The sequence below is a fragment of the Peromyscus eremicus genome, chromosome 5 (genome assembly GCF_949786415.1).
Source record: "Peromyscus eremicus chromosome 5, PerEre_H2_v1, whole genome shotgun sequence".
In the NCBI taxonomy this organism is placed as follows: domain Eukaryota; kingdom Metazoa; phylum Chordata; class Mammalia; order Rodentia; family Cricetidae; genus Peromyscus; species Peromyscus eremicus.
Genome location: NC_081420.1, coordinates 16,608,312 through 16,624,084, shown reverse-complemented (window position 1 = coordinate 16,624,084; position 15,773 = coordinate 16,608,312). Strand labels below are relative to the sequence as shown.

Below are 15,773 nucleotides of genomic sequence, written 5' to 3'. Positions count from 1 at the left end.
TAAGTATTTTTTGAGCCAGTTGAATTGACCGTGGTGATGGTAGTGATGTACTATATTAGTTACTTCTGTTGCTATGGTAAAACACCATGACCAGAAGCAACTTAAGGAAGAAGGAGTTTATTTTGGCTAATGGTTCCAGAGGATTAGAGTCCATAACAGCGAGGGTGGCATAGCTATGGGTAGCCAGGGCAGGAAGCTGACTGCTCATATTTCCTTGGCACCCCAGGAAAAAGAGAGAGAGAGAGAGAACTAGATGTGGGGTGAGTCTATAAACTCTCAAAGTCCATACTTTCTCCAGCAAGGCCCCACCTCCTAAAGCTTTCAAAACTTCCCCGAACAGGGCCACCAACTGGGGACTAGGTGTTGAGATGCATGAGTCTATGGGGGCCACTTCTCATTCAGACCACTGCATGAACCTCCCAAGTGGCATGTTTGTTTATAGTATTGATTTCCTATCTCCCCTGCCAGCTTTAGAAGGCATAATTAATGATCCACAATGTGATGTTTTAAGACAGTATGCATACACACAAAATGAGTAAATCAAGATCATTAATGCAATCATTTCCTCTCATGCTTATTTCTGTTTTCCTGGTGAGAATCATTTAAAATCTGCGCTCAACAATTGCCAAGCACACAATGCCATTATTATTATTAGCTGAAGTCACTGTGTTGCCCTCTTGTTCTCCAGAACTTAGTCATCCTGTCTGCCTGGAATTGTGCACTTGACCACCATCTCCTCATCCCTTCTCCTCCCTGTCTAGTGATCACTTAACTCCCACAGCTAGCCTCCATGATATGAATCAGGACAGTGAGGTGAGGTCAGCTTAAATTTCAGGGCTTGGGGAAGACCTTGCCAAGATCAAGAGTACTCCATCCCACAGTTCCCAGAAATGTATCAACTGTACTTTCAGAAATCACCAAGGGTTAGGAGTGAGGATTTACTCAGCCAGACCCCCAAATACATGTGTTTAACATTAGCTATATGGGTGGTGATAACATTTCTTACTTTGGGTTTTTCTGTAGGGATAGAGGAGGCTGAAGACAGGGTAATGGACTCCATCGACAGGCTCCAGTGTCTGACCATGACTGCTGAAAACCCAACTTCCGGAGACCTGACTCCTGTCCCCATTGTCACTTGCAAGCTCTGCCTGTGTGAACAGCCTCTGGACAAGGTGACCATGCTCCAGGAATGCCAGTGCATCTACTGTACATCGGTAAGTTTTCCTTAATGTTTGTGCCGTGGGGAAGTCCGTGAGAAATTAGGGGAAGAATTATGAAAGCTACAGGGTCCATTTCTGTGGCATATTGAGTTTGCTACAGTCTGACCCTGTTCTGGAAAGCAAACACACATTCGGTTCACTTTGCAAATACCACCAGGAATAGTGAACAGATTAGTGGTTTTTATTTAGTAGATAATGGGTATAATGAATTATTATTTATTTATTTAGGTTTTACGTTATGTGGTGGTGGAGGCAGAGCTTAGTATGCACCAAGGTCTAATGCACGCTAGGGAAGTGCTCTTATTACGACCCTTGAGCTTTTGAGACAAGGTGTGCCTACATGTATATATGTAGCTCCAGCTTGTGTTTAATTTGCTGTGTAGCCCAGGCTGGACTTGAACTCATGATCTTCCTGCTCAGCCTCTGGAGTTCTGGGATTATAGATGTGTCCCACCACATCCAGAAATATAATTACCGAGGAAGCAGAAGCTTTCTGTTCTGAAGATCCTAATTCAGGAGCAAAACAAACTGTTCAGCATGTTCTAGTTAACCATAACCTCCAAGCTCACTGGGTGTTCGGAATGATGAAAAAAATCAGATAGTAATGAATTTTCCTCCAGGTTTTCTATTTTCCTACTTCTAAAATGTGCTGAATAATTCTTCCCCTGCATTAGTAAACAGCAACAACAGTGGCATGGATGTCCAGGGATGAACTTGCCTCTTTGAGTGATGTCTGTTATCAATGCTTGTCACCTATGTTACTGGTTTCCTTGAAGGTTGCTTGGTCAATGTATCAAGGTGGGAGCCAGAAGGAAGGGATCCCACAGGACTGAAAGATGCCAAAGAATGGTACCATTTACTCTTCCAACAGGCACCTGTCAGGCAGCACTGGTATCCTGGCGACCGTTCTCAGGCACCAGAAATTCTCAGTTATAGAAACAAAACCCAGAAAAGAGCTCTGCTCTTAGGAGCTTATAATCTAGAGGTTCTTAACCTGTGGGTCATGACCTCTCTTGGGGTCAAATGACCCTTTCACAGGGGTCACATATCAGATATCCTGCATCTCAGATATTTACATTACAATTCATAAAAGTAGAAAAATTACAGTTATGAAGTAGCAGCAAAAATAATGTTATGGTTGGTTGTGTGAGCCCATTTTCAGGTTCCTTGTGGCTTTACCCAGCAGGTCTGCATAGAGAGGATGATTAGACCACGGGCCTGAATGCAGGTGTCTGAGAGGGTCTGCCCTTGGCTGTGCTGGGGGGCAGTCTTTTGCTCCACCCCTTGGCGTTTCTATAAATACCTTAGAGCAGAGACAGTCAGGGCTTGCTGGACTAGGTTCCAGGCCCTCTTGAGGCTACCCTGTATTTTCTGTATGTTTATCTCCATGCTCTAAATCCTCTATCTAATATTTCCTGCTACTCTCTGGGGAACTGTGGGGTTGGTGGGTAAAGGCCCCGCAGAGTTGGGGGTCACCATAAAATGAGGAACTGTATTAAAGGGTCGCAGCTCTAGGAAGCTGGAGAACTGCTGTTATAATCCACCAGAGGGTTGCAAACTGAGCACCAAGCATACGAAACAGGAGCCTGGGAAGAGGGCTTGGGAGAAAGCAGAGTCCAGTAAAGCAGGAGTCAGAGGTAAAGGTCTAGGGAAGGCACTGAGTTTTAGGAGGTTAGGAGTCACACTGATGTTACTCCTTCATCTTGCCAGTATGTGATGCTTTAAGGAAAGAGAGGAAGAGGTCTCATCATCTCAGGGCGACCATTTTCCTTTGGTTTTTCTTGGTTTCTGAACCCATCTGTCGGAAGCAATGGCTTCTCTATCTGTCTTACGTGCTTTTGACTCTTCCCACTCCTTGAAACACGTGAATCAGAGGCAACATTTAGTGAAGACCACGATGGGAGTTTTCCTCTGAGTGTCCCTGGCATTTAAGGGCAGGATTTGAGGTTCATTTTTTGCTGTGAGCATTCATAGTGCAGAATTCAAGCTTGTGTGTCAATGCTGGGAAAAGAATAGTGAGCCAAAGGCTGCATTTCATCTTTACAAGAAGCTAATGTTGACACATTGTTGTTTCAATAGATTTTAGTTTCTAATTAAAAACAGTACCACTGTTTCTCATTTCTTCAGTGATTTGGGAGTTGGAGTCTGAACAATTACATTATTCTGTCAACTAGATTCATACTTCCCTATTGTTACAGAGGGCTCAGAAGCAGAAAGTCACATGGCTTGATATTTTTGATACCCTCCATTTTCTGGAAGTTTTTGTATCTATAAGCATTAACCTTCGCTGGCCTCTTCACACCTTATTACCTATGGTGATCTAAAGCCGTAAGCTGAGCACGTGCGACTGCATTAGTGTCTGTAAATTGGCAATGAGAGTCAGACTCGCCTGAAGTACTACTTGAACATTTTTTTACTGTTAGAGATTTATTTCTTCGTTTTATCCAAAACATGATAAAATAAAAAAAAGTGTGCCTAGGGCCTGGAGAGATGGCTCAGTGGTTAAAAGCACTTGCTGCTTTTTGCAAAGGACTTGAGTTCGGTCCCCAGCCTCTACCACTTTTATTTTTAGTTTATGTGTATGAGTATTTTTTCCTTCATGTATGTCTGTGGGCCACATGTGCACCCAGTGCCCAAGGCTGTCAGAAGAGGGCATCAAATTCCCTGGAACTGGAGTTACAGACAGTTATAAGCTGCCATGTGGGTGGTGGGACTTGAACCAGGGTCCTCTGGGAGAGCAGCCAGTGCTCTTAACCACTGAGCCATCTCTCCAGCCCCTGACACACTCTGCTTTTGACCATCTAATGTAGGTAATTCTGGCTCTAAGTAACATCAGAGAAAGGAGGGCGATGCGCAACACCGCCAATAGTACAGCATCCCTCTAGATGTTCCACTTGTGTTCTCTTGCACTGAACTCCATGTGTGGCTTCAAATGGAGAAGAAGCAGAGTTGAGGATACAGATGTGGGCACAGTCCTCACTCACATGGATGAAGGCTTTAGGTGCACAATGGAGTTATGGAGTCACAGATGTGGATACATTGGGATTATAGTGAGAGAAACTTAGTAATTATTTCTTGTGCTCTAAAGGCTAAATGTCTCAGGAAGGTTGTAAATTAGTAAGAGGTGGAATGCAGAGAGTTTCTCTTTTTTTTTTTCTTTTCTTTGTGTCCGTTTGTCAATATAAATAATGGAAACACGAAAATTCAAGCTTCACTTCTATCTTAGTTAGGATTTCTATTGCTGTGAAGAGACACCATGACCACAGTAATACTTATAAAGGAAAGCATTTAATTAGAGCTGGCTTACAGTTACAGAGGTTTAGTCCATGATCATTATGGCGGGAAGCATGGCGGCATGCAGGCAGACATGGTGCTGGAGAAGGAGCTGAGAGTTCTACATCCAGATCCTCAGGCAGCAGGAAGAGAGTGACACTGGGCTTGGCTTGAGCTTCTGAAACCTCAAAGCCCACCCCTGGGGACTCATTTCCTCTAACAAGGCCACACCTACTCCCACAAGGCCACACCTTGTAATAGTGCCACTCCCTCTGAGTCTTTGGGGTCATTTTCATTCAAACTACCACACCTTCTCTGGATCTTTTTATTTTTCCTTTTTTGAGGCAGGGCCTTGCTGTACAGTTTTGGCTGGCCTAGCACTTGTTGTATAGCCCAGGCTGCTCTCGAACAATCTTCCTGCCTCAGCCTCCCAAGGACTAAGAGTTCAGCCTTAGCCATCACACCTGACTCATTTATAGCTACTGCAACTTGTTCATTCAGATAATTCCGGACAGTTTCAGTCAAGGGAAAAGAATCCCAAAAGTCGGTTTTCAAAGCGGTGGAAAGCATGAGTTTGCTCTCTTGCGGGAAGTACTCGCCTGGCCTCTGGTTTGCTTTGGACACTGTTTCTGCCAGCCATGAATGGAGGATAATGGGAGCACAGTTGTTGCTTGTTTTTATAACCTAGATAATTTCACCTGGAAAGAGTTGGTCTGTTGGGCATGGCCTATTTACCTTCCAGATTAAAGACAGGATGTGTTGAGTGAAAAGAAAATAGAGTCCAACCGTGTTCCTGCCTTTTTCCATTACCTTTTATTGGCTCTGGGTAGTTAGAATTCTTTTACTATTCATTTCTTGCAGCCAAATGGATTTTCCAGTGTTTAAAAAGTGAGAAGAAACAAGAGGTTTTCAATCAAGCCCTTCTTTCTTTCAGGGCCCCCAGATGCTCTGGGCGACACTTACAGTTGGGGAAGAACTGCCTATGTGTGTGTTCATATGTGCGCACATGGCTGGTAACTGAAGCGAAGCTGAGAACCTGCAGTTTTTCTCTCCAGGGTTCTCACTGATACCTTTATGACATTTTCCTACCCCACCCCCTCCTCTCTTGTGATACAACACAGCTGTGGTGAAGAGCTCAGACACACAGACAGGAGGAGCCAGACTCAGTCAGGCTTTGCCTTCCGGTGGTGTAAGCAAGGTCAAGCCATTTGATTTCTGCTTCTGAGCAGGAGGAGTTGATAATGCCTGTCTTGGGTAGAAGTTCATCGAAGGAGAATCCTAGTAAGGAGGCCAGCTCCCTTCCAACGCGGAGTAGGCTGGCGTCACCATTGTTCTTTTCCTGCGGTCCACTCTATATCGAGCCATTCTGTCTTTTCAAACCGTCCCAGAGCAAGGAATGCTGATAAAGATGTGTTTGACTGTCTTCATCCTCCTCATCAGCCATTTGCCAAAAAGGTGGATACACACACACACACACACACACACACACACACACACACAGAGACACACAGACACACAGACACAGACACACGCACACACACACACACACAGACACACACACACACACGCAGACACACAGACACAGACACAGACACACACACACACACACACACACGCAGACACACAGACACAGACACACACACACACACACACACACACACACACTGTGGCTTACAACTACACTTTTAAACCTAAATTCCAAAAACAGATCAGGAGTCACCAACAAAACAAAACAAAAAACCAACTTTTTTTTCCACTGACAATGTAAAATACCAATAAGGTATCTTAATGAGGAAAAATGAAAACAAATCTTAGTCTCGTGTTTCTATCCAAAGACACTGGAGACTAGTTTTTCCCTGTTCATCCCTCCAAACTGCAACTTAATTTGTGAATAAAGGTCATCTTAAAGATTTAAGAAAAAAAAAAGAGCTGGGCAGTGGTGGCGCACGCCTTTAATCCCAGCACTTGGGAGGCAGAGCCAGGAGGATCTCTGTGAGTTCGAGGCCACCCTGGTCTACAGAGCGAGATCCAGGACAGGCACCAAAACTACACAGAGAAACCCTGTCTCGAAAAACCAAAAACCAACCAAACAACAACAACAACAAACCCCAAAAAACAAAACAAAAAAGAGATTTAAGAAAAAAATTTTTAAATCTTTTAAAAAAAAAAGGATTAATCAATCAGGCTAGGAAATAAGTGCCCAATAGATACTTTCCTCATATCAAACAAGCTAATATTTCACTACAGTGTTACAACAGTGTAAATATACAGAATATATACAATACACAGATGTTCGAAAAGCAAACACTAGGCTCAGAAAAGATAAAAAACAAACAAAGGAACATGATATTCACACCGATCACAGAACTCTAAGGTTGTAAGGTTGAAGTGGTAACTTTAAAGGTGGACCAATGACCACACCTTCGGCAGATGCTCGTGATTCAGACAGAGCTGTCATTGTCAATCTGCAGGGTTTTGGTTGTTTGTTGCTTTGGTTTGGTTTTTGGTGGAGAAAGGGCACAGCCATGTGAAGTAAATTTTACCTAGAACTCACGGGAACTGCAGGCAATCAGGAGGCATCTTATTTCAGGATGATGTCACAGAGCCCTTTTCGGTTTGTTTCCCTCACGTGACCTGCAGCTTTTTCCTGAAGCTTTGAAACTGTCCCCCTGTCCTGATTCCCATATCTTTGATTGATCTTGGATGGACAGATGCATCCCATCACTCTATTATTCTGTAGATTCTGAGTCGAGGCTACATGAGGTTTGCAAGGTTGGATTTATGCTTTTCCCTGACTTGGCTTTTGAGCATTCCATCATCCATCAAATGAATTTAACTTTGTCTTATAAAATGACCTCAGCGCACTCTGTTTATATCTGTTTTAATGGTGTGATGGCTTTTGTGGCCACCAGTTAAATCACTGGCTTCAAGTGCCCATTTTGATGTTGTTTTCCCACTGACAGCTGAGCTCCAGCCAGGTCAGGTGGCAGCTGAGGGACAAGAGTGAACAGGAAGAGCATGAGAAATAGGTTAGAGATGACTGAAGAAGGCACTGGCTTCCGGGACCCATGATCTCATCCCAGCCCAGTGCTCACTACTCGCTTGTTCAAGGCAAGTAGTAAATAATGTGTCAGGAGAGGAAGAGAAGCAACCGAAAACCATATTCCCAGGGGCCTATGACTTTGTCATAGCCTTACTGTCCTAGAATTGGAAGGTACCTCAGGTTGCCGGGTGCCCCACCCCAAGGAAGAAGTCCTTTTTCTGGAAGCCTGTGTGGTTTGTCACTTAAGAGAATGGGCCTCAAGTCTTGCCTGGATTTACTTCAATACATATTTACTCTATCAGGAATAATTCTGACATGGTTAGAATATAATGGGAAACAATTGTATGAATGCCTGCTTTTCAAATAGCCCAAGTTTTAGTGCATGGTAAAAAATGCTGTGTAAGTATCGAAGTCAGATAATACGTGAACTCTAAAAGTGCAGAAGAGGACAAGGGAGCAGGGGAGTGCTATGGGGACAGGGGTTCCACATCATCCTAGGTGAAGTCTCACTGGCAGGGTAGTATTGGAAACCTGAAAGAAATGAGGTGCAAGCCATCAAAATACCTAGAGGAGGGAAGCAATAGAGAGATCTTAGGCTGAGAGTGTGCTCGGTGGATTCTGATGCAGAAAGAGGCTAATGTGGACGTCAAACATTTATGAATGCTCATGTAAGCATATGTGCAGGCACATGGTGTATGTGTGTGTGTGTGTGTGTGGGGGGTAGTCCCAGTGAGAGGACAGGAAAAGATCTGTGTCCAGTGTCTCAAACAGAAGGAGGGAGGAGGAAGAGAGAGACAGAGGCAGACAGATAGAAACAGAAAGAGTGCTTTCTGAAGAAAGGGCGATGTACTTTGCCTAGCCTCCTGACTGCCGCCTGTCTGTTTCTTGACGGCCACTATGAGCAAGCTGCCAGGGACTGAGCTGCTTCTGTTACTACGCCTCTCTTACCTATGAGGCATAAAGACTTGAACAACTGTGAGCTGAGACACACCCTTCCTCCCTTGACTAGTCACTGTTAGGTATTTTGCCACAGCGTTGTGACACTTACTAAGCACAGAGTGCAAACAGAGTAATCCAAGCCAGAAATGACAGTGGCTTAGAAGAGCTGCTTGTGTCTCAGAGCTGTATCTGTCTCCATTCTTCTTTATGATCATACAGGAACAGTAATAAGTCACCTCAGAGGATCATAGCAAATGGTGTAGTAGATAACATAGACAGAGCACTTATGACAGACCTGGGTGACAGCTAGCAGTGTGCTTCTACTGGCTTTAGCTCTATCTGACTGGAAAACTTCCAAGACTGGGTGGGATGCATTGTAACACAAATTGCTAATCGCTCTTATTAATAAAAAAAAAACCCCAGAGTCAGATTTTGAATTAAAAGCTGAAAGATCAGAGAGGCAGAGCAGCAAGCCACTATGAAATCCCCTGCCAAAAGAGAACTATAATCCTGTACATTCACACCTTATATACCTTTCTGTGCCCTGCCATCTTACTTCCTCTCTCTGCCTCGGTACATCACTTCCTTTTCCAGCTCTATCACTTCCTGTCTGTCTGTACAGACCTCCAGACCTCTATGGTTAACTAGTGCTGGGATTAAAGGCGTGTGCCATCACACCTGGCTCTGTTCCCAGTGTGGCATTGAACTCACAGAGATCTGGATGAATCTCTGCCTCCCAAATGCTAGGATTAAAGGCGTGTGCTACCACTGCCTGGCCTGGCCACTATGTTTAATATAGTGGCTGGCTTTTTCCTTTGATCCCCAGGCAAGCTTCGTTTGTTAGAGCAGGAATAAAATATCACCACAATCCATACACTGGTTATTCAGCTAAACTAATCTGAACCATTTCACTCATATTGACTGAAATCTATTTTCTGAATAAAATTGATCTGTAAGTGCTGATTCTACACGCTAAAACAAAACTGCTTGAGATCTATTTGACTGTTAATGGTTGAGCGTGACTGCTGCTCACTGGCTTTCTGTTATTTGAATGAAGATTGTTTGTGTCCTGGATTAAATCACTGCTTGAATCCCAGCTCAGTGTCATTCCTTGGGAGCAAGCAGTGGGGGAGTCCTCCTGGGTCAGTTTCTGACAATGACTTGGGGAAGGGGTGGCTAGCTCTGTCATAATCCCACCAGTAGCTCTGTGACTTCATATCTCCACATCCTTAAATGGTGGGTTGATTTGATTTCTTACTGTGTAGCAATTCATAAGATTTTTTTCTCATAATTTCTTTTCTCTTTCCCTCTCTTCTCTATTTCTCTTTAAAACAAACAACCTCCCCCCCCAAAAAAAAAATAAAAGAAAAAGAAAAACAACCCAGGGTCTCATCAAGTAACCTAGAATGGCCTCAAACTTGTGATCCTCCTGTCTCAGCTTCCTAAATGCTGGACTTATTAGGAGTGTGCCATGACACTAGGCTTGATTTTCTTAAATTTCTTTAAACTGAGACTCTTACCTAGCCAGATCTATGGGAGATAGCATTTTGCTGAGGCCGTTACCTGATTAAGCTTTCTGGGTACAGCTCTGGTAGACATTTGCCTCCGCCTTTAGATCCCATAATTACAGGTGAGGGAAGGAAGCAAGCCCCTCTTCAGGTCAGTGCTCCACCTTCCACGTCCCAGGGAGTGGCTCCAGACCAATAAAATATTGCTTTCTTGGTTTAATAGGCAATAGGTGTGTGCTGCATCCTGGATGGCTTGGTCCTAGAAACCTCCAGGGTGGGGAGGGATTGAACAAAGACAAACACCCGGGCACATGTGCAGAAAAGCTGGGGTCAGGTGGGCTGTGCTCACTCTGATGGAGTACATACTACTACGCAACAACTGAGAACCTCCGGGTGTTTGTTGTGTACAGCGTAGGAGGGCGGGTTCTCTAGTCTTGTTGGCGGTCTCTGTAGGGGAGCAGTCTGGGCTGCCATCATCCCGATGGAGCGAGCTGTGATGGCTGGTTTTGCCCACACTGTCAGCATCCACACACAGACCAGCAGAAGGCACTGCCAGTTCCCTGAGCCTGACCCAGGGAAGGCTTTGCCATTCCCGTGCATCTACGACTTCGGGGTCCTCGACACAGCTGTGCTTGTGTGGACAGTACACACTCACTCAGGACTTCCTCTGCACTTTGCACGTTCATTCAGGGCTTCCTCCACTCCTCACAGGTGTGGAAGGCTGTTTCAATTCTAAAGACCCTTTCTGGATGTCAGGACTCAGTCAATCCCTGGCTCCAGATGTACTGTGCATCGGGGTTCTCTCACTTGCCATCTTCTTCATGAATACCATTTTGGGGAAGGTCACCCCGTAAATCTTCTATATCTTACATCCCCTTCTGTGCTTCCTCCCTTTTTCTCTCCTTTCTCTCCATGTGCATATGTGATATGTATGCATGCTTTACATGTATGTGGGTACATGTGTAAGTGTGCATGCGTGTGTGCCTTTCTCAATCACCCTCCACTTTAGTTATCGAGGCAAGTTTTCTTGCTGAACTGAGATCTCACCAACAGCTAGTTTTGTCCTGGGGCTCTTTAGTCTCTGTTCCTGAGTGCTGGGATTACAGGCGGCCACCTCACCTACCTGATTTTCACATGGCTTTTGGAGATCCAAACTCAGGTCCTGACACTTGAGTAGCAAACAGTTTGTCCTTCGAACCATCTCCCCTGCCTGTCAGATCCCATTTCTAGGCAACTCAGCTGAAGACAGAGTCTTGAAATTCTTCTTCTTCTCAGAGAGAGACCCTAAGATCCATAATCTGGAACTATGTTTTCTATTCTTCCTTTTAAATGAGCAGCTCACACTCTTAACATAACCTTCTCCCCTTCTATTGTCTAGATTAATAACACCTAATAACTTAGGTGTTCTTTATTGCTTTTTTAGTATAGTCACACAGTTTTATAGAAACTGAAGAATACGCACTGTTCCCATGGGTGAAACTCTTGGAGTGGACTCATCTTCTTGATACATGTAATTAACAAAGAGTGTTCATCCCCTCCACCTCAGTTCTTTTGAAACAAGTATCACATCTACAACATCTTGACTTGATCAGAAGCTGAACTAGTACTTCAAGTTTCTCTCTGTCTGAGAACACCGGGGTCAGGAGGTCGTGCTACGATGCAGATCAAAGTTTTATTTCTTTTTTCACAAGGCAGTTACAGACAGGTTAGGTAGGTTGGTGAATATAAATGACTACTCAGTGGATTGTTCTTTTATTTTCAAAGCATACTTTTAAAGTACTTTAAAAAAATTTTCATGCAATATATTTTGATCCTATTCTTTATCCTCCCCTAAGTCTTCCCAGGTCCCCCCCCCCACCTCCCTCCCCACTCAACTTGCAAGTTCTCCGAAACATAGTTTTGCTCATGTTAACTCTTCACATCACATATCAGAGTGTGTTAGTAGTCCAAACATGAAAACCACAGTCAGAGGCTTCTGCAGAGCTCCACACCAAGCCACAGAGGTTAATTTATTGATCACTTTGAAATTGTGCCCCTTTCCGGTTCTCCTAAGCCTATTCTCACCTTAGTCCAGAATCTACCCATCCGCTGCTGTCGCCACGGTGCAGTGCTAACTAGAGTTCAAAGAGCAGGTATTAGGGGTCACCAAAGCTGCTTTGGGGAGTAGACCTTCAGATGAAGAGGCAGAGTGTAGGCGCATGTGGAGGCCTGCCAAATCACAAGGAAGAGGACAACTAAAGTTTCCTGAGGGGCAGAGACTGAATGGTAATGGAGGAGAACGCTTGATGATGGTGTTGGTGGAATCCTGCGTGTCCCAAGAAGGAGCCTTGTATGAGGGCACAGTATGAGGGAAGAGTAGGCTGCAAACAAACTAAAGTGAAAGATCATTCTGGAATGTCTGATTGGCAGCGGGCCTGTGCCTGGGCATGAGCCTAGAGAGACAGGCAGGAACTTGATAGTGGTCGTGTGGACAGTTCCAAGGGAAAGACAGAGCTTCTGGGGAGCTTCATTTGTGAGAAGGATGCTGAGGATGGGTTTGGAATAGGGTGGAAGATGGCCGGAAAGTGAGCATTCTTAGAGGGAGACAGTGAAGGGCAGCAGGCTGGGAGGAGGGCTTGTGGAGCCGCAGGCCTCTCAACTTAGTGGTATGACAGACCCCAGCTTTGTGGTCTGGAGTATATAGTTTGTTTACATGTCCCCAGTTTCTCCTCTTTGTTATCCACTAGGCCAGTGATGGCAAGTTTCTTAAAGTGTTAGTTCTTCTTACCAAGCTGCCAACATAATAGCGCTTGTGTCCCTGTTTGAGTTAGGTCCTTTGTGCTGCCAAGCGGGTTCCTGTATTCACATCACATAGGGTCTATGCAGATCGCCTGCTCCTACCTCTTAGTAGGAGTCAAGTGGCACCTCCGTGGTTTTCCACTGGAGCACCCCATCTTCCTTCCTTTCTTATTCCACCAGCTCGACTCCCAGCGGTGATTCTGGATCGCCTGGTCCAGAAACTCCATTCCTTACTCAACCCATCACGTCCTTATTGTGACCCCAATCTGGCATTTAAAAATATCCCATTGTCAAGATCATGACACTGATACATGACAGTGGCTTGCTCACTGAAGTAATGGTATTTTTGGATCTGTGCATCCATGTTCTGAGGCCTACTCAGCCATTTCCAGCAAATCCTTCACCTACTTGCCAATTTCTGAAAGTATTTGAGACAGGCAGGTCCTCTGTTTTGTTGCCAGCCTCCAGGTAATTCCAACTACTCCTGCGGAATCTGTAGTGATTTAGGGACAGGGCGTGCAGATATTGGCTCCCCTGCTGATCTCATTTGTGCAGCCAGGAAGCTAGCAGGCATGGGAGGGCCCTGACAGACAGCAGAGCCCACAAGAGAGGCTGCCGGGTGAATGCTCGCCTTCCTTCACTGCCAATGGCTTTCAGTGCCCGAGACTCCAGATCAATGCACAGCTTTCAGTACACGTGTGAGCCTGGGGAGCTAACTAGAAATAACACACAACCTCAGTTACTTCCGTCCCTTCCTCCTGCCCCATTTTCCTCCCTCTCTCTTTACATTGAAGAGGCTAACTTTTAATTATAGTCCTGAGATGCTGATATTAAAATGAAGTTAAACAGAAACTTAAAAAACTGTTTAGTATATTTGTAATTCCTCTGTATTTCTTCTAGGGTCTTCTCTAGTGTATAGACTTATATACACAGGTATAGGTCTATTGTCTGCACATACCAATTAGCTTGAGTTTTATGCATATAATTTATGTGGATGTTTCCATATAAGAATATAGAGACCTACCTACATAGTGTCCTATGGTATGGCTGTGTCACAATGAAGAAAAAAAAAAGGACCCAGGGCCAGTGAGGTGGCACGGCAGGTAAATGTACTTTCCTTAGAAGCCAGATGACCCGAGTTTGATCTCCTGACCCCACATACAAGTGGAAAGAGATGATTGACTCCTGAAAGCTGTCCTCTGACTTCCATGTGTGTGCTGTGGCATGAACATACCCTCACTTATGCACACATCATGTATATGTATGTATGTATGTATGTATGTATGTATGTATGTATGTATATGTATATAATAATTTGCTTAACTAGGCCCCTCCTATAATAATAGATTTTAGGGTTGTAAGTTTATGTTATTGCAGATGGAAATTCTTGAACTTATAAATTCAAACTTATAAATTCTCTCTAGAAGGAGATTTGAAAATTATGTACATTTTGAGTCAAGGCCGGATAACCTTCCCAACATAGTGATATCCCATGTTGTGACACTCTGGGTCTTTTCAAACTTCTCACCCTCTCTAGTCCATATGTGAGAAGAGCATATCTGTTTCATCCACACTGCCTCCTCAAGAGGAAGTGAGGTGTAGCAAAATAAACTTACCTCTTGAGTCTAGCCTTTAAAAAGTCTACAGTGTCCTGCGCCAGAATAGTCTTGTCTGATTTATCCAGTGTTATCACGTCTTTAAAAGTGGACTATAATCTAAAACAGCGATACAAGGGAGCCTGGAAGAATGAAAGGACGTGCAGTCACAGTGCATCTACAGTGACGGAAGGTGCTTTGTCCTGTTCAGTGACAAGATGTGACCAAATGGGAAAGGATATTTGCATGAGTTAGGTAAACTGAAGCCAAAAACGACCACGGGGAACAAGAAAACCTAGAATCCAGGTTTTTTTTTTTTTTTTTTTAGCATTTCAGCCCAAAATAAAGGATTGGCTGTGTACACCCACATGGTGGATTCCAGATATGCAACCACTCCCTTCCAAAATCAGCACCTCGTTTCCATGGGAATGAATAGCTGTGTGTTAACTGAAGTGCCCAGTCCAGGTCTTTGGGATTTGATCTTCTGGAAAGCATGTGGGTTACTTCCCACATGAATTTACGATGTTGGTTCGGTCTCTCTGACCTTCAGCTTATTCATCTGTAAAGTGGAATCAAGGAAAGAGAAAAAGCAGAGATGTTTGATATCTGCCGTGTGCATGTACTGTACATGGTTGCTAGTTTTATTTAGTTTTTCATTTCCACCCAGCAGTCTACAGATAAGGAAACTAATGCAGTTAGGTAACTTGCTTTAGTCTTTTTTGTTGTTGTTGTTTTTGTATCTTTTAAAAATTTTATTGTATGAATGCTTTGCCTTGCATGTATGTCTGTTTACCAAGTGTGTCTCTGGTCCTTGCAGAGGTCAGAAGAGGGCATCTGATCCCCTGGAACAGGAGTTACAGACAGCTGTGAGCTACTCTGTGGGTGGGTCCTAGGAATTGAACCCAGGTCCTCTGCAAGAGCAGCCAGTGCTCTTAACCTTTGAGCTTTTCTCTCCAACCCCTTAGATCCATAGTCTGAATTCCTGGATTGTTGTTTGGATGAAGCAAGAACTAGTTCTATAAAAGTACAAAATAATATGGTTTTATCCATAACCAGCTCTCTAGAGTTTCATTGTTAGATAACGGGTAGAGGCCCACATGAAGTTTTTATTGGCCTAGCGTAGTTCCTGAGAGTGAACCTGTAATCTCAACACAGTAATGGCCACGGGATTGAGCTGTTAACAGTGTGACTTCAGGCACAAGTCTGGAGGACAGCAAGTCTGAGAGGCGAAGAGGTCTGGTTTGCTTGGCTGGAGAGCTCCCAGCCACTGGGCACATTAGCAGGTGTTGAGAAAACTCAAAGCAGAAGCCCAGGCCTCAGCCTTAGGCCGTCTCTCCCACTCCCTCCACTCTCGGAGTTTAGGAGCACTGCTTACTGGTGCTCCAGGAACAGCAGCTCAGTTTCTAGGTAACTCCTG

The 15,773-nt window shown here is 44.4% G+C and overlaps 1 protein-coding gene across 1 annotated transcript in view; it reads left to right on the top strand.

Moving 5' to 3' along the window:
- Nucleotides 1-1,027: 1,027 nt before the first annotated feature.
- Rnf144b (ring finger protein 144B) overlaps nt 1,028-15,773 on the top strand; it is a 55,603-nt gene continuing 40,857 nt past the window's right edge. The window contains exon 1 of the mRNA XM_059262990.1: nt 1,028-1,214. Coding sequence (XP_059118973.1) covers nt 1,050-1,214 — 165 coding nt within the window. The 5' untranslated portion in view covers nt 1,028-1,049. The remainder of the gene's footprint in view (nt 1,215-15,773) is intronic.